This window comes from Spermophilus citellus, assembly GCF_964194105.1.
Source record: "Spermophilus citellus genome assembly, chromosome: 8".
NCBI classification, from domain to species: Eukaryota; Metazoa; Chordata; class Mammalia; order Rodentia; family Sciuridae; genus Spermophilus; species Spermophilus citellus.
In genome coordinates, this window is record NC_138189.1 from 134,995,516 (window position 1) to 135,015,573 (window position 20,058).

At 35.9% G+C, this 20,058-nt stretch overlaps 1 protein-coding gene across 5 annotated transcripts in view; it reads left to right on the forward strand.

Annotated features, from left to right (window-relative positions):
• ANAPC10 (anaphase promoting complex subunit 10) overlaps positions 1–20,058 on the forward strand; it is an 87,652-nt gene that overhangs the window by 55,741 nt on the left and 11,853 nt on the right. The window contains exon 5 of one of the 5 annotated variants that reach the window (XM_081304007.1): positions 15,823–15,942. The exons of the other annotated variants lie outside the window; for them this stretch is intronic. Coding sequence (XP_081160133.1) covers positions 15,823–15,900 — 78 coding nt within the window. The 3' untranslated portion in view covers positions 15,901–15,942. Of the gene's footprint in view, positions 1–15,822; positions 15,943–20,058 lie in introns of those variants that run through there. 5 annotated transcript variants of the gene reach the window in all.

Consider the following 20,058-nt stretch of genomic DNA (forward strand, 5'->3'; position numbering starts at 1 on the left):
CATATCAGTTCAGTTTGGGGGAAATGTAGAGCTTCTGTCAAATAATAAACCACCTATTTGGGGGAAAGTATAGAACTGTAGTATGTTATTAAGATAAATTTAAAATCCCATTAGATGATCAGTATTGTCTTGTTTCTGAGGTTAATTGGCTGCATTCAGTTATAGGTTATGAACGGTCCCACTTGAATAATCCACCAAGCTATCAAGCAGAAAGACCAATAGTTCAGAGGACTAATTGACCCTGTCAGTATAATAGAAACACTTACAAATAAAATTCTCTTTGCCAACAACATTGCAAATGAAAACCCCAGAAGAAACTGTTATGTCCTGTAGCTGTTCTGGAATGCTATGATTCAGTTAGCAGACTATGGGTGGGGTGGGTCATGGTGGGAGTTGGGGGGACAAGGAAACGTAAAGGATAGTAGGAAGATTTTGGAGGGAAAATAATCAGACAAAACATTACAGAGAAAGTTTTTGAAATGACTTTAACCATTGTGAATGTCCAAAAGGTACTATCATTGCATCTCTGAAAAAATAGTGTCTTTGGGCTTTTTTTCACCCTTCTTCTGAATCTCAGAGCCTTTAGTATTTGGTAGTCATTATTGCACTGAGCTCATTTTTGAAAGGTAAGAAAGGAAAGGGAATTTTATCTTGAAACTCATTTTAGATAATATAGAGTCCAAAATTATTTATGAGAAATTATGCCACAATTTGTAATACTGTAGGATAGTGATAACTTTCCTGTTGCATTTTCTTTTTTAAAAAGTCATCTTTTACATTGTCAGAAAAATCACAAATTGTAAATGAGCTTCAAAAATACTAATAAAAAAAGATTTATAATGGAAAGAATTGATGGTATATTTCACCTAGAGTAAGAAAGACAATGTGTAATAAGGGATTTTGTGGTTTTACAGCTCAGTGCATGTGTTTGAAAGCTGTTCTCTCAGCAACGTGGGTGGCAGGTTATGCTACCATATAATGTATTGTAGTTGGCTCTCCACACTTGTCAGGGTTCGTGTTCAACCATTCGGAAAATTTTCCCATTGTTCTATCATGTGAACCAAGACTAGTGTTGAATTCCCAATAACTTACAAGAAAAAAGGTTTAATTAGAAAGTTTGAGATTTGATTACTTTTATTGTTTCAATACAGTACTATATAATTTAGTATTTTATCTATTAAAATTACTTTTTAGTAAAAAAAAAATATCAAAATCAAAACAATATCTTATTTTTAAACAGATTTTACAGAAATTTGTACACTGAATCCTGTTTTTTTTTTTTTTTTTTTGTAACACTCTATTTCCATCTTTCTTTAGATGGACCATAGTTCTTGGCAGCTAGTGCATTTTTAGGAAATAATACTGTTTCTAGTAAGAGTTGCAGAGAGAGAGAGAAAAAAAAAACTTTGTGTGAGGTCCTTGTAAACTGAACCTTTGGAACATTACTTTATTTCTTTTCTCCCCCTTTTGTGCTTCTTCTCTATTTGTGTAATGGTTATAAATTATATCATTTGAAAAGAAGAATTAAAAACATTTTATTTTGTTATGTTTGTACTTAATTATTTTCTTTACCTGTTATTTTAAAGATATACCGAGAAATAAGCAATTATGGTATTGAAATTCCATTGTGCCAGCACCTCCAGAGCATGATCCAAAAAAAACAGAAAACCGCCTGCTGGGTTGTCTGCAGTGTGCTTGTGTGAACATCAGTGTCTGCTGTTCACACATCATTTTTTTACTAAAAGTTCCTCTTGGAATAAAGACTCTGTGTTTTCTGAGTGTGGTGAAACATTTGCTGGTCCTTATATTTTCAGTTTGCAGGGGTTTCTGTTTGTAGTCTAAGTTGTCATGGATGTATGCTACACTATTGTCATTGGCACATCAAAAAGTAGAAAAATGGACTTTCTGTTTATGTACTATAAAATAATGAAAAATTTAAAATAAAATTTGAAGTATTGAAGGTGAGAAATAATGATCTTTTGTTAAATATCTGTGAAGAAGGGTTGATTTCATTATTAATTCTTACTCCTTAAAATCTATTTTATTTATAAAGTAAAGTATATCTTGGCTAGATACACATAAAAATATAAATGTCCTTATTTTACTTGAATTCAGGTTCGTTACATATGTTGCCTTCTAGGCAATGTTGTTTTTTGAGTTAGTCAGATTTTTCAACTGACCCTACATAATTACTCCCCAATATGTTAGGTGGTGTATTTATGGACCCTCAGAATGATTTTTCATTTCTGATTTTTACTCTTGTTGTGCTTCTGAGTGTCATGTTAGATACAAGCAGGAAATTGCAAAAATATTGTACAGTACGTTGACAGTCTTAATCATCATTGACAGTCTTAATCATCATTTGATTCATAAAACAGCCAAAAGAGAAATTATTTACCAGATCATGAAGACTTCAGGCTTAAATTTGATAAAATGGAAGTTGTAGCCTCTAGTCTCCTATAGGTTTATTAGAATTATTCAATATCCTTTTTTTTTTCCTTAGAAACTTTCCTTCTAGAAGTTAATAAAAGAGTAATTGTGTAACTCTTTGTTGAAACTGGGTTTTGACCATCTTAACTGAGATAATTTTAGTGTTTTTTTTTTGCATTTGAGTTTCTTGATTAATTAAAATGCACTTTCACATTTCACAATAGTTGTATGACTCTTTTAATTATTGTTTCTTCTGATTATTAGAATGAGACTCCTGTATATTGGGGACCAGTTTCTAAATTTTAGTCAATTCGTCTGGTAGATAATGATGTTTGTTAATCCCTCACACATGTTCTTCTTGATTTACTTCTTATTAAGTAGTTGTCTTAGCCTTTCTTTTTTTCTTTCTTTCTTTTCTGTTTTTTTTTTTTTCAGACCAGAAGATGGAAAAGATTGCCATCTAAACAAAATATCTCTCACATATGGCTTTTGGAAGGGGAAATAAAAGCACCAAGTCCTTAATGTGTTAGTTTTCTAAGGGCCTAGGGCCCTGAGTTTCCTGATTGCCAGGAAGCCTAATTGCTCACAGGGCAACCTGGCGTGCTGCCATTTCCCCACTGGGCTGTTTGTTGGTGCTTGTGAATAGAACAAAAATGTCTCTGCCTTTTCTCCTTAGTTGTCGCTGGTTGCATTTTAAGAAACAAGTTAATATTTTCTCAAAATGATGGTTAATTTACATAAAACTGAAGTCAAACTTCATGATAACTGAGCCATAAGTAGTAGAGTTAGTTCAGTGCTTTTGAAATTCATGTAAAATATAGTTTGTTGCATCTCAGTCCAAAATATTCATTTTGTATAATATCACTTTATTATTAGACATTCTAAACTTGGCTCATTACTTTGAAATCAATCATAAGGTCAATTTTTTTTGACATTTGTACTTTAATAGGTAAACAGAATCTGTCATATATGAAATATGCGATCAGTGGAAATCAGAGATCTTATAAACAAAGTGTGTGAGGGACAGGGGAGTTGATATTTCCGTTGTTTTAAAAACCTGTTGTTGAGAATACTTAAAGATAGTTGCATTTAAATTTTTTAAACTGGAAATGTATATTGGACATTCTCTTCTGCCTAAATCTGTAACAGAATTTCATTTGTTCTCATTGTCATGCTTAATTTTTTGCATAGTGACTAATATAAAACCGTAACTATTGAGATTTTCACACAGTTGAATTTTCCTTTTCTTCCAATCCCCTTTAAAGTTCCATCTTTCTTTAAAGCATATATAGGATTATAGCATTTTGAGTTGTTAATATATATTCGCTTGTACTCATCTCATCTCACATTATGTTGTTCTCTTATTCTTAATTCCAGACAGACATACTTTAAGACTATTTTATTACTTCCTGCAATGTTCAGGGGTTTGGCACAGAAATTACTTTGAAATACTGGCTTCTGTCCTCCAGCTTGGTCACCAGACCTAAGGCTATATTATATAAGCTCTGTGAACTTCAGGGAACCTAGTCATAAATTAGAGATGCGGTGTTAGGATGATAAAAACAAATATATATCAGTGCTTGGCACATAGTATCAGCTCAATGAATGGTAGTTGAAAGGAAGAAAAACCTTGAAACTGCTAATGTTTTTATAGGCTCCAAAATCACAGTAGGATGCTTTTCTATATAATCTCATGAAATTGAGGGTTTTGGCTACATCTAGCTGTTGGACACACATGTATTTCTTTGGGCTGATGAGGATTCAAGAGCACAAACTTTGGAGTCATCTTCTTGAGTTTGAATGCCTGCTGTGCCACTTACCCCCCAACAGTAGAAAGTTATCCTTTCTGTGCTTTTAATTTCTTGCATATGAAATGAAGATTAAAATGATGTAACTCATAGGGCTGTTGAAATTAATCAACACATGTAAAATTCTTAAAATAATGCCTGACAAAGTGCTCCAGAAACACTAGTCACTGTACTATTATTATCTCATAGAAAAGGAAAAACCAAAAAGTGAGAGAACTTTTTAATGGAGTTAACTTTTATTAATGTATGTATCTTATTCATTCACTAACTTTGATTGTTTTTTTCCCCCTACTACTGGGAATTGAACCCAGAGATGCTCTACCACTGAGCTACATCCCCAGCCCATTTATTTTTCACTTTGACACAGGTTCTCACTAAGCTACCCAGGCTGGCTTTCAATTTGAGATCCTCCTGCCTCAGTCTCCTGAGTCACTGGGATTATAGGTGTGCACTTCTGCACCTGGCCCAACTTTGAATTCTTAAAATTTAATTTTTCTTTTTGCTATCATAAAACATTTACATATGTTAAAAGCATGAAAAAACTACAATAACATTTATGATGATAGCATTTCTCTCCTTGTCTCACACTTACTTCCTACTCCTTCAGAGCAGTGATTTTAGCCAATTTGGTGGGGAGGTGTTTACTTTCGATATCTCTAATAGATATCTGTCATAGGTGTGTACATTTCTAAATAATGTGGGGTCTCTATCTGTATTTAAAGACACGATGCAATGATGCCTTATTACAAAAGAGTAGGATTTAATTTTACAATGACATTTCTTCTCTAATATACAACTTTCTTTATTTTCCTTTCCTTTTCTTAATTTTCCTAGCGTAGATTTGGTGGGTATTGGCTGAAATCATTATGCACATTTTCCTTATTGTGACCACATACATTTTGTTCATTCCTTAGTCATATCATGTCCTATGCTTAAATTTCCTTTTCTAAGACATAACATTTCCCCAGAATTAATAGTTGCCTCCCTTTTCTTCTTAATTTAAAAAATGTTAGTTATTAATATATTTCTAAATTCACTGACAGATCTGTAAAATACCTCTTGAAACAGCCACATTCTCTCTCATTCCATGTGTTTTTCCTGGAAACATATTTCTTGGCCCTCTAGCGAAGCCTCTGTGTCAGGCCTGAGTTCCATCAGTGAAGTGGAGCTGTGGGTATGGAGGGCAGGAGGATGTATTATAATAAGGGGGTTGCTATAGGGGTTTTACCTCAGGTAGGAGTTGGTTAAATAAATTATGAAGCCTGTCTTTTTCTCATGTGATGAAGGGAGATGTGCTCAAAATTCACAAGGCAGGAAGTTAAAGAGTGAAGATTGATGTGAAGTGGAATGCAGAAACATCTGGAACCCATGAGCATGAGCTAAAACCTGTGAATACAAGCTGGAAACTGTGTCAGTTCTCACTGTCTCCGGCCAGGTGATGTGAATGTCCTGCAGGACAGCAGATGCTCTTCATCCAGACCTGAACCACGTATCTGGCCTAGGAGTTAGAGTCTGCTGGTCTGGCCATTCCGTCACGACAGTGAGGTGAACCAGGAGATAGTGGCAGCATGAGTGATCTACAAAAACACCTATTCAGCTTAAGTGTAAAAAACAAAATAGCTATTGCTTCACTTTTGCTCTCTATTTTCTTCCATGAAAATAACTCTTTGTGTCTCAACTAGCCAAAAAAGTTTAGGGAAGGGAATCCTGGGAAATGTACTTTAGATTAGCCATACTACCACAGCTACCACAGGTGGCCATGAGAATGTTTCTCCCAGATCTCTGACCACAAGTAGTAACTGAATGATGTCCTCAGCTGCTGCTGTCTGAAATCTGTCACTATATGTCTGCCAAGGCCATGCCTTTCACATTCTGCTCCTAGCCAGTGACTGAAAATGACAGGGACACTCAAGAAGGTTTAGTCCCAGGAGATGCTGAGCCCTCTGACAAGCAGCCTTACCCAACTTTGCCTAGAACTGCACTGCAGCCTAACGCACATCTGCCCAGCCTCCCTTCCTTTCCTGAGTCTTTCCTCTGGGGTCAGATCTGCATTGCTATCTTGCAGCCCTATTAAACTCTCTGGCTCCCTCCCCATTTTCTCTCACAGACATTTCCCCTAATACATTTCTAGTGTTTCTAATCTTGTCTTTGTGTCTGCTTCTCAGAGTAGCACAAGTATCTTCTTAAGCCCGCTTCCCTTCAACAGCATCCTGGGAATTTCCCTCACCTTTTCCTTTTGATAAATCCCTTATTTCTGGATCGCAGGTCCTCATCTTTCTTGTTTTACTTCCCTTTTGGTGGAATGCATCCTCCACATGGGAGGTAAATTGTTGAAACCTTGCATGACCAAAAGCTTTATTTTAATCTCACCCTGGAGGGATGATTTGGCTGGGTATGGAATTCTAGTTTGGAAATAATTTTCTCTCAGAATTTTAAACACATTCTCCATTGCCTCATAGTTTTCAGTATAAATGTTGGGAAATACAATGCCACTTTGGATTTCTGATGCTTTGCATGTGACCTGTTTTTCCTCTCTAGAAGCTTTTTATTCTCTTACTACTAGATACTGTGGAATTTCACAATGCTGTACCTTATTATGTGTGTTCTTTTCATTGTCTTGTGTGTTCATTGGTTCCCATCAGTTTGGGGATATCTCTCCTTCAGTTCCTCTCTGTTCCTCTATTCTTTGTGAATTCACATTTGTTAGCCATGATACTTCCTACATTGAACTGCTAATTTTCTGATTTCCTCTCTCTTTTGTTTTCTTGTTTTCTGAGAACTTCATTTACTTTCCATTACAAATTTTTGCTCTCATGTATATTTTAAATTTCTAAGACATCTTTTTGTTCCTTGGCCTTTTAAAAAAGTAACATTCTGTTCTTGTTTCATGGATACAATATGTTGTGTCACTGATGCTTCACTTTGGTTTTTAAATTTTTGTATTCCCTTCACTGTTTTTCATTAGAGTCCCTTTTTTGTTTTTATCTGAATGTGTCTTCCATTTTCTGTTTTGTGTTATTTCTGGCATGCCTGGAGATCCTTGGTTATTTTTTAATATTTAAAAATGAGATACAGATAAGCAGTTTGGAACAGTTTTTGCTCATGATAGAGTTTGTGGCAATAATGGATTTTACTATAGTGTGGTTAGACAAGAGCCTGCAGCTCCTTCAGCTCTTGTACATGTCACCTCCGTGAGGCCTGGTTTAACCCTCTTTAGTCAGAACTGCATATACCCACCCCTAGGAACTTCTTCTAATTCTTTTCTTATTCTGTTTTTTCTCCCATAGCACTTGTTACCTGATGTTTTATTACCTGATCACTTGCTATATTTGTTTATTTTTGGTCTTCTCCCACAAGAAAATGGCACCTCCATGAGAGCTGAGATTTTGTTGTTTTTAATTTTACTGATATTCTCCAACCAACTAGATTAGAGCCCAGGACAAAATGGACATTCAGTCAGTCAACAAAAGTTCGTTAAATTGGAGGCATTCATGCATCATTATTGGTAGATTTTTTTCTTATGGACTTCTCATTTTGCCCAGAAAATACTAATTCATCCTCCTGCTTGGAGCCACCTGGCAGTGATGGGCAGTAGAATGTGTCTGGAGCTGCAGGGTGATCTGTCTAGGAGTCAGTGTTCTTGTAGCTAAACAAGATGAAGGGATCTGAGGTTTTACTGTTAAAATGCAGACATTCATTTATTCCCCCTATTTTTAATAAGTTGCTGTCCATTGCTCTTGTTTTAACCTTAATCTAGAAACCCTACCCACCTTTATTCACCCTGTGTAGATAGTAGTAAACCCTTATTTTTCAGTAAGAGTGAGAAAGGAAATGTCATCTGCCTGCTCATTGGGGGTCAGGTGAGAATCTGGGGCTCTTTGTCCTTATACAGACTTTCCACCAAATTTGTTCTTTGCTTATTGGTTTATCTTTAGCCCAACTTGCCTACCTGTTCCTTCAGGACTTTGATACTTACAATTTCAGAAATACTGGGGTTCACTGCCCTTGCCTCTTTTTAACAGTTCTGAGGTGGAACCCAGGGCCTCACTTGCTAGGCAAGCTCTCAACTACTGAGCTACCCCAGCCCTTCCCTTGCTTCTAGTTGACCTTTTGCCCTCTACCCTTTCCCCTCATCTTCCCTGTTTCTCCACATGTCAGGCCCTAAGAGTGAAGGGAGCTGGAATGCAAGTTAATTACTATTATCTTTCAGTTTACCACCTCTTATCAGTTTTCATTTTTCCATTCCTTTTTGTGTGTGTGTGTGTGTGTGTGTATACATTTTTCAAATCCCTCAGCTGTCATTTTGTGGAATTTGAAAGCAAGAAGAAAAAGATATTTATTGTCTACTACTTTCCCAAAACACATGTAAAGTATGTTAATAAGGGATATCTGCATAAACATTAGGGATTAGATATATTTACTGAATATAAAGTACATTAATTTCAAGTAATGTGATGATTATTTTCTTTTACTCCATCTATTACAGTTTCCTGTTCCTGGTGCAAAGTAGGTATACAATTTTTTGACTGAATGAACAGTTTTTATTCCTGGACTGGAGCTATTATGACATTTTAATAGATTGTTTGGAAAGTTTGAGGGCAGAGCACTTTGTATTGGTTTCATGCTTATGTGTTGAGATAAGAGATTTGCAGAAATCTCTTTAGTGATGAGAGATTTACAGAAAGGCCTAGACCTAATTGAATTGTGAGGTTTAGCATTTAGGGGATAGAAAGTGGGGACTGGAAAGTAGAGGCAAAGGAGTTGAGTATAGTTGTTCACATTAACTGTGAGTACTAGATTCTGAAAACAAAATTCTGTAGTTACTGAACTTGACATTTTTTAATTGGTTTTTTAAAAAAATAAAACAGAATGAATTACAATTTATATTACATATATAGAGCACAATTTTTTCATACCTCTGGTTGTATATAAAGTATGTTCACACCAATTCTTGTCTTCCTACATGTACTTTGGATAATGATGTCCATCACATTCCACCATCATTGCTAACCCCTTACCCCCTCCCTTCCCCTCAAGGACCTGAACAGACACTTCTCAGAAAATGATATATAAGCAATCAACAAATACATGAAAAAAATGTTCAACATCTCTAGCAATTAGAGAAATGCAAATCAAAACTACTCTAAGATTTCATCTCACTCTAGTCAGAATAGCAGCTATTAAGAATACAAACAACAAAAAGTGTTGGTGAGGATGAAGGGAAAAAGGCACACTTATACATTGCTGGTGGGACTGCAAATTGGTGCAGCCAATATGGAAAGCAGTATGAAGATTCCTTGGAAAACTGGGAATGGAACCACCATTTGACCCAGCTATCCTTGTCCTCGGTCAATGTGCAAAGGACTTAAAAACAGCATACTACAGGGACACAGCCACATCAATGTGTATCGTAGCACAATTCATAATAGCTAAACTGTGGAACCAACCTAGATGCCCTTCAGTAGATGAATGGATTAAAAAAATGTGACATATATACAGAATGGAATATTACTCAGCAGTAAAAGAATAAAATCATGGCATTTGCAGGTAAATAGATGGAGCTGGAGAAGATAATGCTAAGTGAAGTTAGCCAATCCCCCCCAAAACAAATGCCATTTTCTCTGATAAAAGGTGACTGACTAATAGACGAACTCTAGATGAACTTGACACTTTAAAGGGAAATTACAGGTAGGGGGACCAAGGTCTCATGACAGATCAAAAGTCCCTATAATTATTCTTATATTTATGAATATAAAAATAATTCAGTAAATAGAGTATCCAAGACTTGGCCATTTAAAATGATGTGCAATTAATAGCTCTTTGTCAGTTTTTAATCTTTGGAATTCTTTCAGAATCTGCTTCCTGCATGCTATATATTTATTTTTGCATTTTTGCAGATTATATGATTAAAATATTATTAGTGGGGCAGAAGATTGTCAAGATAAAGCAGAAGAGTTTGAGACCAAGTCATGCAGGCTTGTAGAGTTTTTCTTACTGTAGTGAGAAGTTTATGGAAGATTTTTCAAATTTATATTTTTACCAAATTACTTAACTGCTAAGCAGAGCTTACATGGGAGTAAGACAAAAATGGCTGTGGCAAGACTAGTTAAGAGCCCATTAGTAATAATCTGAGGAAGCAGACATTGTTGGTTACCAATGCAACATTCCTTTCTCCATCTTTACTCCTGGCCAACAAGACTACTTTCCAGTATAAAAACAATATGTCAGATACTCTGTTTTCAACTTTCCTTTCAGCTACTGCAAAGGCATGTGATCCAGATGTGGCCAATAAGAAATCTGATAGCTTCTGGAAAATATTTTCCTTTGAAATTAAAAGAGAGGAATGCCTTTTTGGACCTTGTAGTGTGAGAACATGCTTGTGGCTGCTGTGGGCATCATAGAGCATGTCAGGGCAGAAAGGTCTGGATCTTTTTTTAAAAATAAACTTCTTATTTTTGTATTCATACAGAAAAGTACACATATCATGAGAGAATAGCTTACTAAATTTTTAACAAGTCAACACAGTCATGTATCCAGCAACCAAATAAAAATCCCAAAACCCTCAGCATGCTTCCTGATCCTTCTTGAAAGTTAGACATTGTTCACCTTATAGTATAGATTACTTTTACTTGTTGTGTGTATGTGTATTGTTTTTTTTCCCCTTTACTTTACAGAGATGGAATCATATGATGCATACTCTTTTTTTGTGTGCTTTTTTAAATTCAACATTATGTTTGTGATTATCATCGGTATAGTTGGGTAGTTATGGATCTTTCATCCTTAATGCTCTATAGTATTCCATATTGTGAGTTTATGCTATTTACCCATTGACCATAGATGTATATTTGGATACTTTGGCTCTTATTGATAATGCCCCTATGACTATTTTTGTCCACATTGTATAGTGTTTAATAAACATATATTTGCATTTATGTTGGAGATATATACCTTTTATGAATTGTAGTAGCTCTTTACATATTCAAAATAGATGACTGGGCACAGTGTAATAACAGCAACTCAGAAGGCTAAGGCAGGAGCATGGCATGAGGCCACCTCAGCAACTTTATGAGACCCTGTCTTAAAATAAAAAATAAAAAGGGCTAAGGATGTAGCTCAGTAATAGAGTACCCCTGGATGAACCCCACCATCCCCCTCCCCCCAAAAGATCAAAATAGGTGTGGTTGGATATATATATATATGTATGCTATATCATATAAGTCTGAGACTTACTCTTTCAATTTTTAAAATTTATTTTTAAACTGATACATAGAAACATAAGTAGTGTACATATTAATTGGGTATCATGTAATGATTTAATACATGTATACATTGCATAGTTTTAAAGTTAGGATAAACATATCTATCTCCTCAAACATTTGTCATTTCTTTATGGGATTTTTAAAGTATTTTTTATCAAATGGTGCCTTTGATAAGCAAAAATCTTTAGCTTTAAGATAGTTGATGTTAGTTGATTTTGTTTTTCATCTATCATAAGAGAGTGTTAACTCCAAGGTCACAAAGATATTTTATTTTCTTTTAGAAGCTTTATTATTTTAGCTTTGACATTTAAGTCTAAATGCACCTAGAGCTGATTTTTTCTTTTGGGAAGAAGGGTAAGGGTCAAGAAAACCCCCCTCCCTAAATGAAATCTACATCATCCAACATCATTACTTGAAGACACTTTTCTTTCCTTATTAACCTGAGGTAGCATCTTTGACAAAAAAACATATGATTGTAAATGTGTGGGTCTGTTCCTAATCTCTAATCTGTTTTATTGCTGTTACTCTATTTTTTGCATGAATTTTTGCATTGCTTTAGTTATAACTTTATATTACTTTATTATCCATTTACCTTGTAAAATTAATAATTTTATTAAGGCTCATAGTTTGTAGATTCTTTTGGATTTTCTAGATATGCAATCATATAATTTGCAAGTTATATTATTTTTTTAATTCCTTGTAATTCTTAATGATCCCCTTACCTCCTAGTCAGTTTGTTCTTCTCCACCCCTTTCCTTTGCTGTGTTGCAGTGCGTGTGACCTCCATTCCGTGTTGAATAGAAGTGGTACTAATGGACAGACTTGTTCTCACTGGGAAAGTTTTTAAGATCTTACTGTATCATGTGTGCTGTAGGTTGTTTATTTGAAAGATGCTGTTTTTTATATTATGTGCTGAGAGCCACAGCCGAAGGGGCCCCAGCAAACTTCCAGCTGCCGGCTGATGATTGGCTCACAGCGGCCCCAGCAACATCTAGCTGATTGGCTCCTCTGCAGTGATGCTCATTGGGCTGTTTCCCTGCCTGCCCTTTCAGACCACGGAGCTGCTCATTGGGGCACTTCTTTGGCTCCGCCCACGCAACCCAGCCAATCGGCCTCAAGAGCAGGAGGATTGTGGGAGTGGGGGAGGCTTGTGTGTTTGTGTGAGAGGCTTGTGGGAAGCCGGTGGTGGCAGTTGGGCTCTGAGGGTTTTTCCTGAGGAGCTGTTTTGTTTGGCCTGTGTGGTTCTAAAAATAAAGTTAGTTTCTTTTGACAAGTGGCTCCTGAATTGTGCCCAGCCAGACTGCGGCATTTGGTGGCTCGCATGGGGAGCGACTGAGGGTAAGTAAACTGCTCGCCCCTGAGGGCAGGGCGAGAGGATGGGTAGCCATTCTAAGTTTCCTCTTTTGTTTTGCTTCATTTTTGTTTTAAGTTGCCTGTCCCTGGAGATGAGTGAGACGGAAGAAAAACCGCTCACATCTGAGGAAAAACTATTTGCGTCTGAGGAACAGATAGGGAGAAAGGACGGATGCACATTTCAGGAGGATAGAAAGGCTGATATAATGATTTTGTGTGGTTCCATTTTTATTTCATTCTGTCTCAGTTTTGTTTGGCGTCATCTTGTTGGGTTGTATTATAGTAGAAATACGGAATCAGAAATTAGTAAAAAAAAAAAAAAACCGAAAGACTGTTAAGTAAATTGTTAGAGGAAGGAGGCATCTCAGTAAAATCAAGAGCAGTCAGGGCATACGTTGATACAATACAAAAATGTAGCCCATGGCTTTTTAAGGAGGAGTTGTTAGATATATCATAATGGAACCATCATGGTGAAGATTTAAAAAGAATAGAAAAGAACAACCCAGGGACTCTGCCAGTTGGTACATTGCCATTGTGGACGTTAGTATCTGGTTTGCTTAGTCCAAAGCCTTCATTCAATTCAGACAATGGTAGAGGAAGGAGAAGACATTGATTCAAGTAAAAGAGAAGGTCTCTCAAGTTAGTCAGACAGAGGAAAAGATTCAAGTAGAAGAGAAGGTCTCTCAAGTTAGTCAGACAGAGGAAAAGATTCAAGTAAAAGAGAAGGTCTCAAAGGGAGAGAGAAGGGAAAGCATATGGAAATTGTAGGAGACCTTCAATGATACACAAAATTATAAGAGGTTATGAGGGGCAAGGGGGAGGGGGAAAAAAAGGGGAGAGAATTGAACAACAGCAGAGGAGGTAGAGAGGGAAGATGGGAGGGGAGGGGAGGGGAGGGGGGATAGTAGGGGATAGGAAAGGAAGCAGAATACAACTGTCACTAATATGCCATTATGCAATAATGTGAGTATGTAACAGATGTGATTCTGCAATTTGTGTTTGGGGTAAAAATGGGAGTTCAAAACCCAATTGAGTCTAACGTATGAAAGATGATATATCATGAGCTCTGTAATGTTTTGAATAATCAATAAAAAAAAAAAGAGAGAAGGTCTCTCGAGCTAGTCAGACAGAGGAAAAGATTCAAGTAAAAGAGAAGGTCTCTCGAACTAGTCAGACAGAGGAAGAAAGTGTAAAGCAGAAAAAGCCATCAGGGGAAAAGTTACAACAGGAGACTGCTACTAACACCTTTCTATCACTAGAGGGTGTAAGGATCCAACCAACAGCGCCACCTCTACAGGAGACTGCTACTAACACCTTTCTATCACCAGGGGATGTAAATGTCCAACTAACAAGACCACCTCCATATGCTGGGAGGCCCCCAACCCCCGCAGTTGATAGTTGGTATCCTGAGACAGGATCTCAAGTATTAACATGCCCTGTATATGAGGTAGGAGGGCAGCGAATTTACCATGGTTTAAATTTCAAAACAGTGAAGCAGCTAAAAGAGGCTGTAACAACCTATGGTCCTCAAGCACCCTTCACTGTAAGCTTGGTTGAATCCATTAACAACTTGAACATGACGCCAGCAGATTGGGCTAATATGTGTAAAGCTGTGCTAAATGGAGGACAATACCTGTTATGGAAGGTTGCCAATGAGGAATTTTGCAAGGAGACAGCTAGGCAAAATGCTGCAGTCTGGCTGGGCACAATTCAGGAGCCACTTGTCAAAAGAAACTAACTTTATTTTTAGAACCACACAGGCCAAACAAAACAGCTCCTCAGGAAAAACCCTCAGAGCCCAACTGCCACCACCGGCTTCCCACAAGCCTCTCACACAAACACACAAGCCTCCCCCACTCCCACAATCCTCCTGCTCTTGAGGCCGATTGGCTGGGTTGCGTGGGCGGAGCCAAAGAAGTGCCCCAATGAGCAGATCCGTGGTCTGAAAGGGCAGGCAGGGAAACAGCCCAATGAGCATCACTGCAGAGGAGCCAATCAGCTAGATGTTGCTGGGGCCGCTGTGAGCCAATCATCAGCCGGCAGTCTGAAAGGGCGGGGAAATAGCCCAATGAACATCACCGCAGAGGAGCCAATCAGCTAGATGTTGCTGGGGCCGCTGTGAGCCAATCATCAGCCAGCAGCTGGAAGTTTGCTGGGGCCCCTTTGGCTGTGGCTCTCAACAAAGGAAATTGCATTATGTTCCTAATTTGCTAAGAGTTTTAAAATCATTAATGAGTACTGAATTTTGTCAAATTTTTCTCAATCTGATAAGATGGTCATATGAATTTTCTTCTTTTTACTATTCACAGTTAGTTACATTGATTAATTTTCAAATGATAATCCAACATGGCATTCTTAGAGTGATATATATTTTTTTCTGTTCTTTTCTTTTTATGGGAAAGATTAGTCTAATTTTTTTCTCATAATATTCTTATCCAGTTTTGGAACCAATGGGATGCAGGTGACATAAAAAAAAATAGTTTAAAAGTGTTTCTTTCTTCTCTTTTGTTTGTAAGTGTGCAGAATTGATGTCCCTTCTTTAAATAGTGCAATTTGATGGTAAAGCCATCTGAGCATAGAATTTTGTGATAGGTTTTGAATTAGGAAGCATCTTTGTGTCCCTTATTTCTTAATGTTAGTACTTTTTTGTTGATTGTCAGATAATGGAAAAATATTTTACAAATTAAAACATCTTATTAATAACCATTTATATTGATTAAATATTGAAGTGATAATATTTTAGATATGTTAAATATAAGCTTAATTTCACCCATTTTTAAAAATATTTAATGTGGCTATGAGAAAACTTAAAATTATGCATATAATATATATTTTATTTTTTTTACCTTAAGACAGGTATTTATCAGTATTCATTACTCATTTGTTGTCCTTGTGTGTTTGTTTTCTATTGCTGTGTAATGAATTACAACAAATATAGTAGATTAAAACAATACATATTTATTATCTCACAGTTTTCTGAGAATCAGGAGTCTGGGCTTGGTTTAGCTGAGTGCTCTGCTCTGGATCTCACCAGATTGCAACCAGACTAAGTTGTTCAGGCTGTCCTTGAACTTGTGATCCTCCTGCCTCAGTCTCCTGCTCTGCTGGGATTATAGGCATGTACCATTGTACTGACTAATGCTATCATTTCTTGATTATTCATTACATATTATAAGACTTTCAGTATTTTATAATACAAATAAAATATAACATTTGTTTTATATCTAATTTTGTGACTTTAAAAAATTATAAATTGTTATTTATTTACTATGTATATGACTTTAATTATTATTAAATTACCTGATTTACCTAGAAATCAGTTTTTTCATTTGTTTTGTTTTTGTTGGCTCAAAAATTTTCTGTAATTTCTTCTTAAAGTTTATGTACCTTCTTAGGATTTTTTTTTTTTTTTTTTTTAGTTGTAGATGGACAACTACTATAGATTTATTTATTTATTTTTATGTGGTGCTGAGGATTGAACCCAGTGCCTCACATGTGCTAGGCAGGCACTCTGCCACTGAGCCACAACCCCAGCCCCCTTCTTAGGTTTTTGATGAAATTCTTCTTTTTTTTTTTTTTTTGGTAGAAAGGCATTTATTTTCATGGCGGGTGCGGGGGGTAGTTTCCAAAACATCACCCAAATCCTTAAATCTGGGAAGACAGTCACATGCCCAAACCAAAACTTGGCACGGTCTCTGTACAGTGACTGGTTCACGTACTCAACAGCACACAAACAGAGGTTCAACGTCTTCACAAATTCATTATAGTAATCATAGCATATAAAAGTGTAAACACTACACTAAAAGTGGGGATCTATTCTCACTTGTTTAATTTTTGACTTGATAAAATACAGATTTGATTAATATTTACTGAATATTTGTCCTCTACTGTCTAAGGCATTTTAATGAAAATTAGCATATTAATCCTCATGTCAATAGCCCATGATCTATAGGTATTATTAGCACCTATTTTATCAAGGAGGAAGCTGGGATAAGAGATAACCAATTTACATGCAACCACACAAGTCTAGACACATGGTGAAAATGAGATTGGAATAGATTCCAAGCCCAGTTCTTTTTCCACCTCACCAACCTACCTGTCTTCCATCTCTAGTTAGTGCATCCAAAGTATCCCACAGCTTGCCTCTCATTTCCCAGTCTCAAGTTCATATAGCAATATAGGATGTCTTTTTAATTAATGCTGACTTCAAATTTATTCAGGTTGTTTATATAGATTAGATGGAGCACTCTATCTACATCTTCTTTTTGTTAGATCTCTTAAAAAAAAACCAGCTATATATATAATCTTAACTTCTGGGGATCAGGTTCTGTATGGAAACTTTTTGACTTGCTAGTCCAAAGGAGTGTTTTGATCATTTGTAGCAGGGTGATTGAGTTTGATGTTCAAAGTTGACTTAGGCAGTCACCTTCTTCATTAGGGCAAAATATTGAGTTCTTTGAGTCGACCTCTGTCATTCTCATTCAGCTACTTTTTTATTATCCTTACTTTTAACATATTTGGAATTTCTGAAGTTTCTTTTGAATCATTTTATATTTTTCTCTCCAGAACTGTACATCATTGTTGCTGCTAACTGGTTACATTCCTAATGAAAAGATAGTTATACTTCTGGAAACTGCTGCTTTGTGTATTGATAATTCTCACACTGTCTTTTATACCAGCACCACAGTATTTTTTATTACAATAGTTTTATGGTAAGTTTGGAAATCAGAAAGTGTGAGACCTCCAACTTTGTTGCTCTTTTTGAAGATTATTTTAGCTATTTGAATCATTTAAGATTATGTCTTCAGTAAATCATGTTTATGTTTTGTGTACAAATTATATATTCGTGTACAAATTATGTAACTTAAAATATTTATGTAAAGCTTTAAAAGCCTTAAAATTTTAAATATAAGTAGGTCTTATTCAAGCACATCATTAGATAAAATCCAGAATACAATACTGTCCTTAATTATATCAAATGGTTTTTAGAATTAATTTTACAGGATAAGTGGGGTAATCACTGGTTTTGACAAGAGAAGTTTCAGTGGTAGAGACCAGAATCACATTGGAATGGGGTAAAGATAGGACAGCAGGTCAAAAAGGGAGACACTACAGCTTTTCAAAGAGTTTTGCCATAGGGAAACAGAATGGGAGTTTATGAGGAGGACATACTATTGAGAGTTTTATTTTTAATTTGTTTTTAATCTTTAAAATGACAAATATGATAGCATGTTTGTGTGCTGAAGACAATGACACATTGGAGAAGAAAAATTATTTGGGGAGAGAATGTTTATTCCGGGAGCAGAGTGTTTAGTGGGAAGGATGGGATAGAATCTATTGAGCCAAGTGGAAGACTGGTTTCTAGAAGGTGGAGAGGCAGCTTAAATACTGTTTAACAGCTGATAAGGACATGATAGTTTTCTGATTGCTCCTGTTTTCTTAATGAAATAAAATATCATAATTTTAGAGATCAGAGTAAGCATTAAGATTTGAGGAGAGGCTATCCCAGAGACAGTGAAAGTAAAATTTTTTAAAGAAATTTACTAGGAATTTTGCATGTTGCTAAATATGTACTTTAAATTTGTCATCTTGAATTTAAAGTGAGGCCAGTCAGTATAGCTGATTGTTTTTCTCCAGTAGCATAGAATTTAAGTGTGTAAAGGGATTATTATGATGTACTCTGGGATACCGTCAAAGTAAAGAGGAAATTGAAGATGTTGAATCAGCTAATGAATAATTTAAAAAGTAGATGGAATCAGTTTAACAGTTTTGATGAGGTTGATACAGGTGCAATGGAGTCACTAGAGAAATCTGATGAGTTAAAGGGTTGTAAGATGGGGATGTGTAAAGTCAAGATAATAGCTGTTGATTGTGATCAGATGTGACTATGGGAAAGATAACTGACCTGGAGTGGAGATAGAAATTGTTGGAAGTAAGGAAGTTTAGGAAAGGTGAATCCAGATTATTAAAAGGATTGTTTCTGTGTTGAAATTGCCAACAAGTTAGTGATGGAAAGGAACGAGATTTTAAACCAGGAACTAAAACTGTCTAGAGACTGCCTTTTTTGAGTCCCTCTTTAACAACTACAGAACTAAAAACATTTTTTTTAAATTTTAAAGTAAAGTATGGTTATTGAGAAAAACAGATAAAGTTAGAATAAAATGAAAAGTATGTATGTTCTCACCCTTACAGATAATGTTTTTGATGAATGTCCTTTCAAACTTTTTTCTATTTATACACAATGAATTTTTTAAAAATATATAAGATCATGCAACTTGTTATTTAGTTGTTTGCCTTTTAAAGTTAACCAGAGAAAGCTGCAAATAACTGAAAATAAATATAGAGATGATAATTATTGACCACATAATATTCTGATAAATGACTAACTCCATATGCAATGATGGCTAATGACAGATTCATTTTGTATTTAATCATTTGATTATGGAATTTTCTCTTGCACTTGATTTAATATTGAGTTTCATTTATCATGGCTTCTAAGAAATTTACTGCTAATGTGCCCATAAAGGGCCACATTAAGTGACTGATGTGATAACAGAGTTAAAAGTGACTCAGGACAATGAAGGTGGAAAATCATTGATGATTATTGCTCGTCAGTCAAGTACATCCCATTCCACTGTAGCAACCAGCTTGAAGGACAAGGACAAAATGATGGAAGCTGTTAAAGGATCTGTTTCAGTGAAAGCAATGAAACTAACAAAAATTTCAAGAAGAGAATGTCAAGAAACTTCTAGGGACCTAGTCTGAAGACCTGGCATAGAAGCATGTCTCATTGTATGACTATCATGGCTGAAGCACAAAGTTTGTTTTATGATGCTAATGAAAAATAATAATTATGATTTCACAGAATAAGAAAATATTCTGAGTCAAGTAAGAGTGACCATGGCCTGGGAACATGTATTCAGGTTACCTGGAACAACATGGTAGAAGAAAGAGTTTTCTTAGTCACAAAATAAAGGAGATGGGGTCAACAGGTAGGCAAACCAGAAAGAGGCAGAGAAATCTCTTCTATAGGATTCAGATATTATCTTTAATGAGGAGAAGAAATCTTTTATGGGATTCTGATGTTGTCACATTCTTGGATATAGGGTAGGTAGAGGCCAGAGGTCTACCAAGCTTTGTATGTATTTCAAGAGTTTCACCTTTAGTCACAAGAATGCTAGGACAGATACAGAAGTTGATAGTAAATG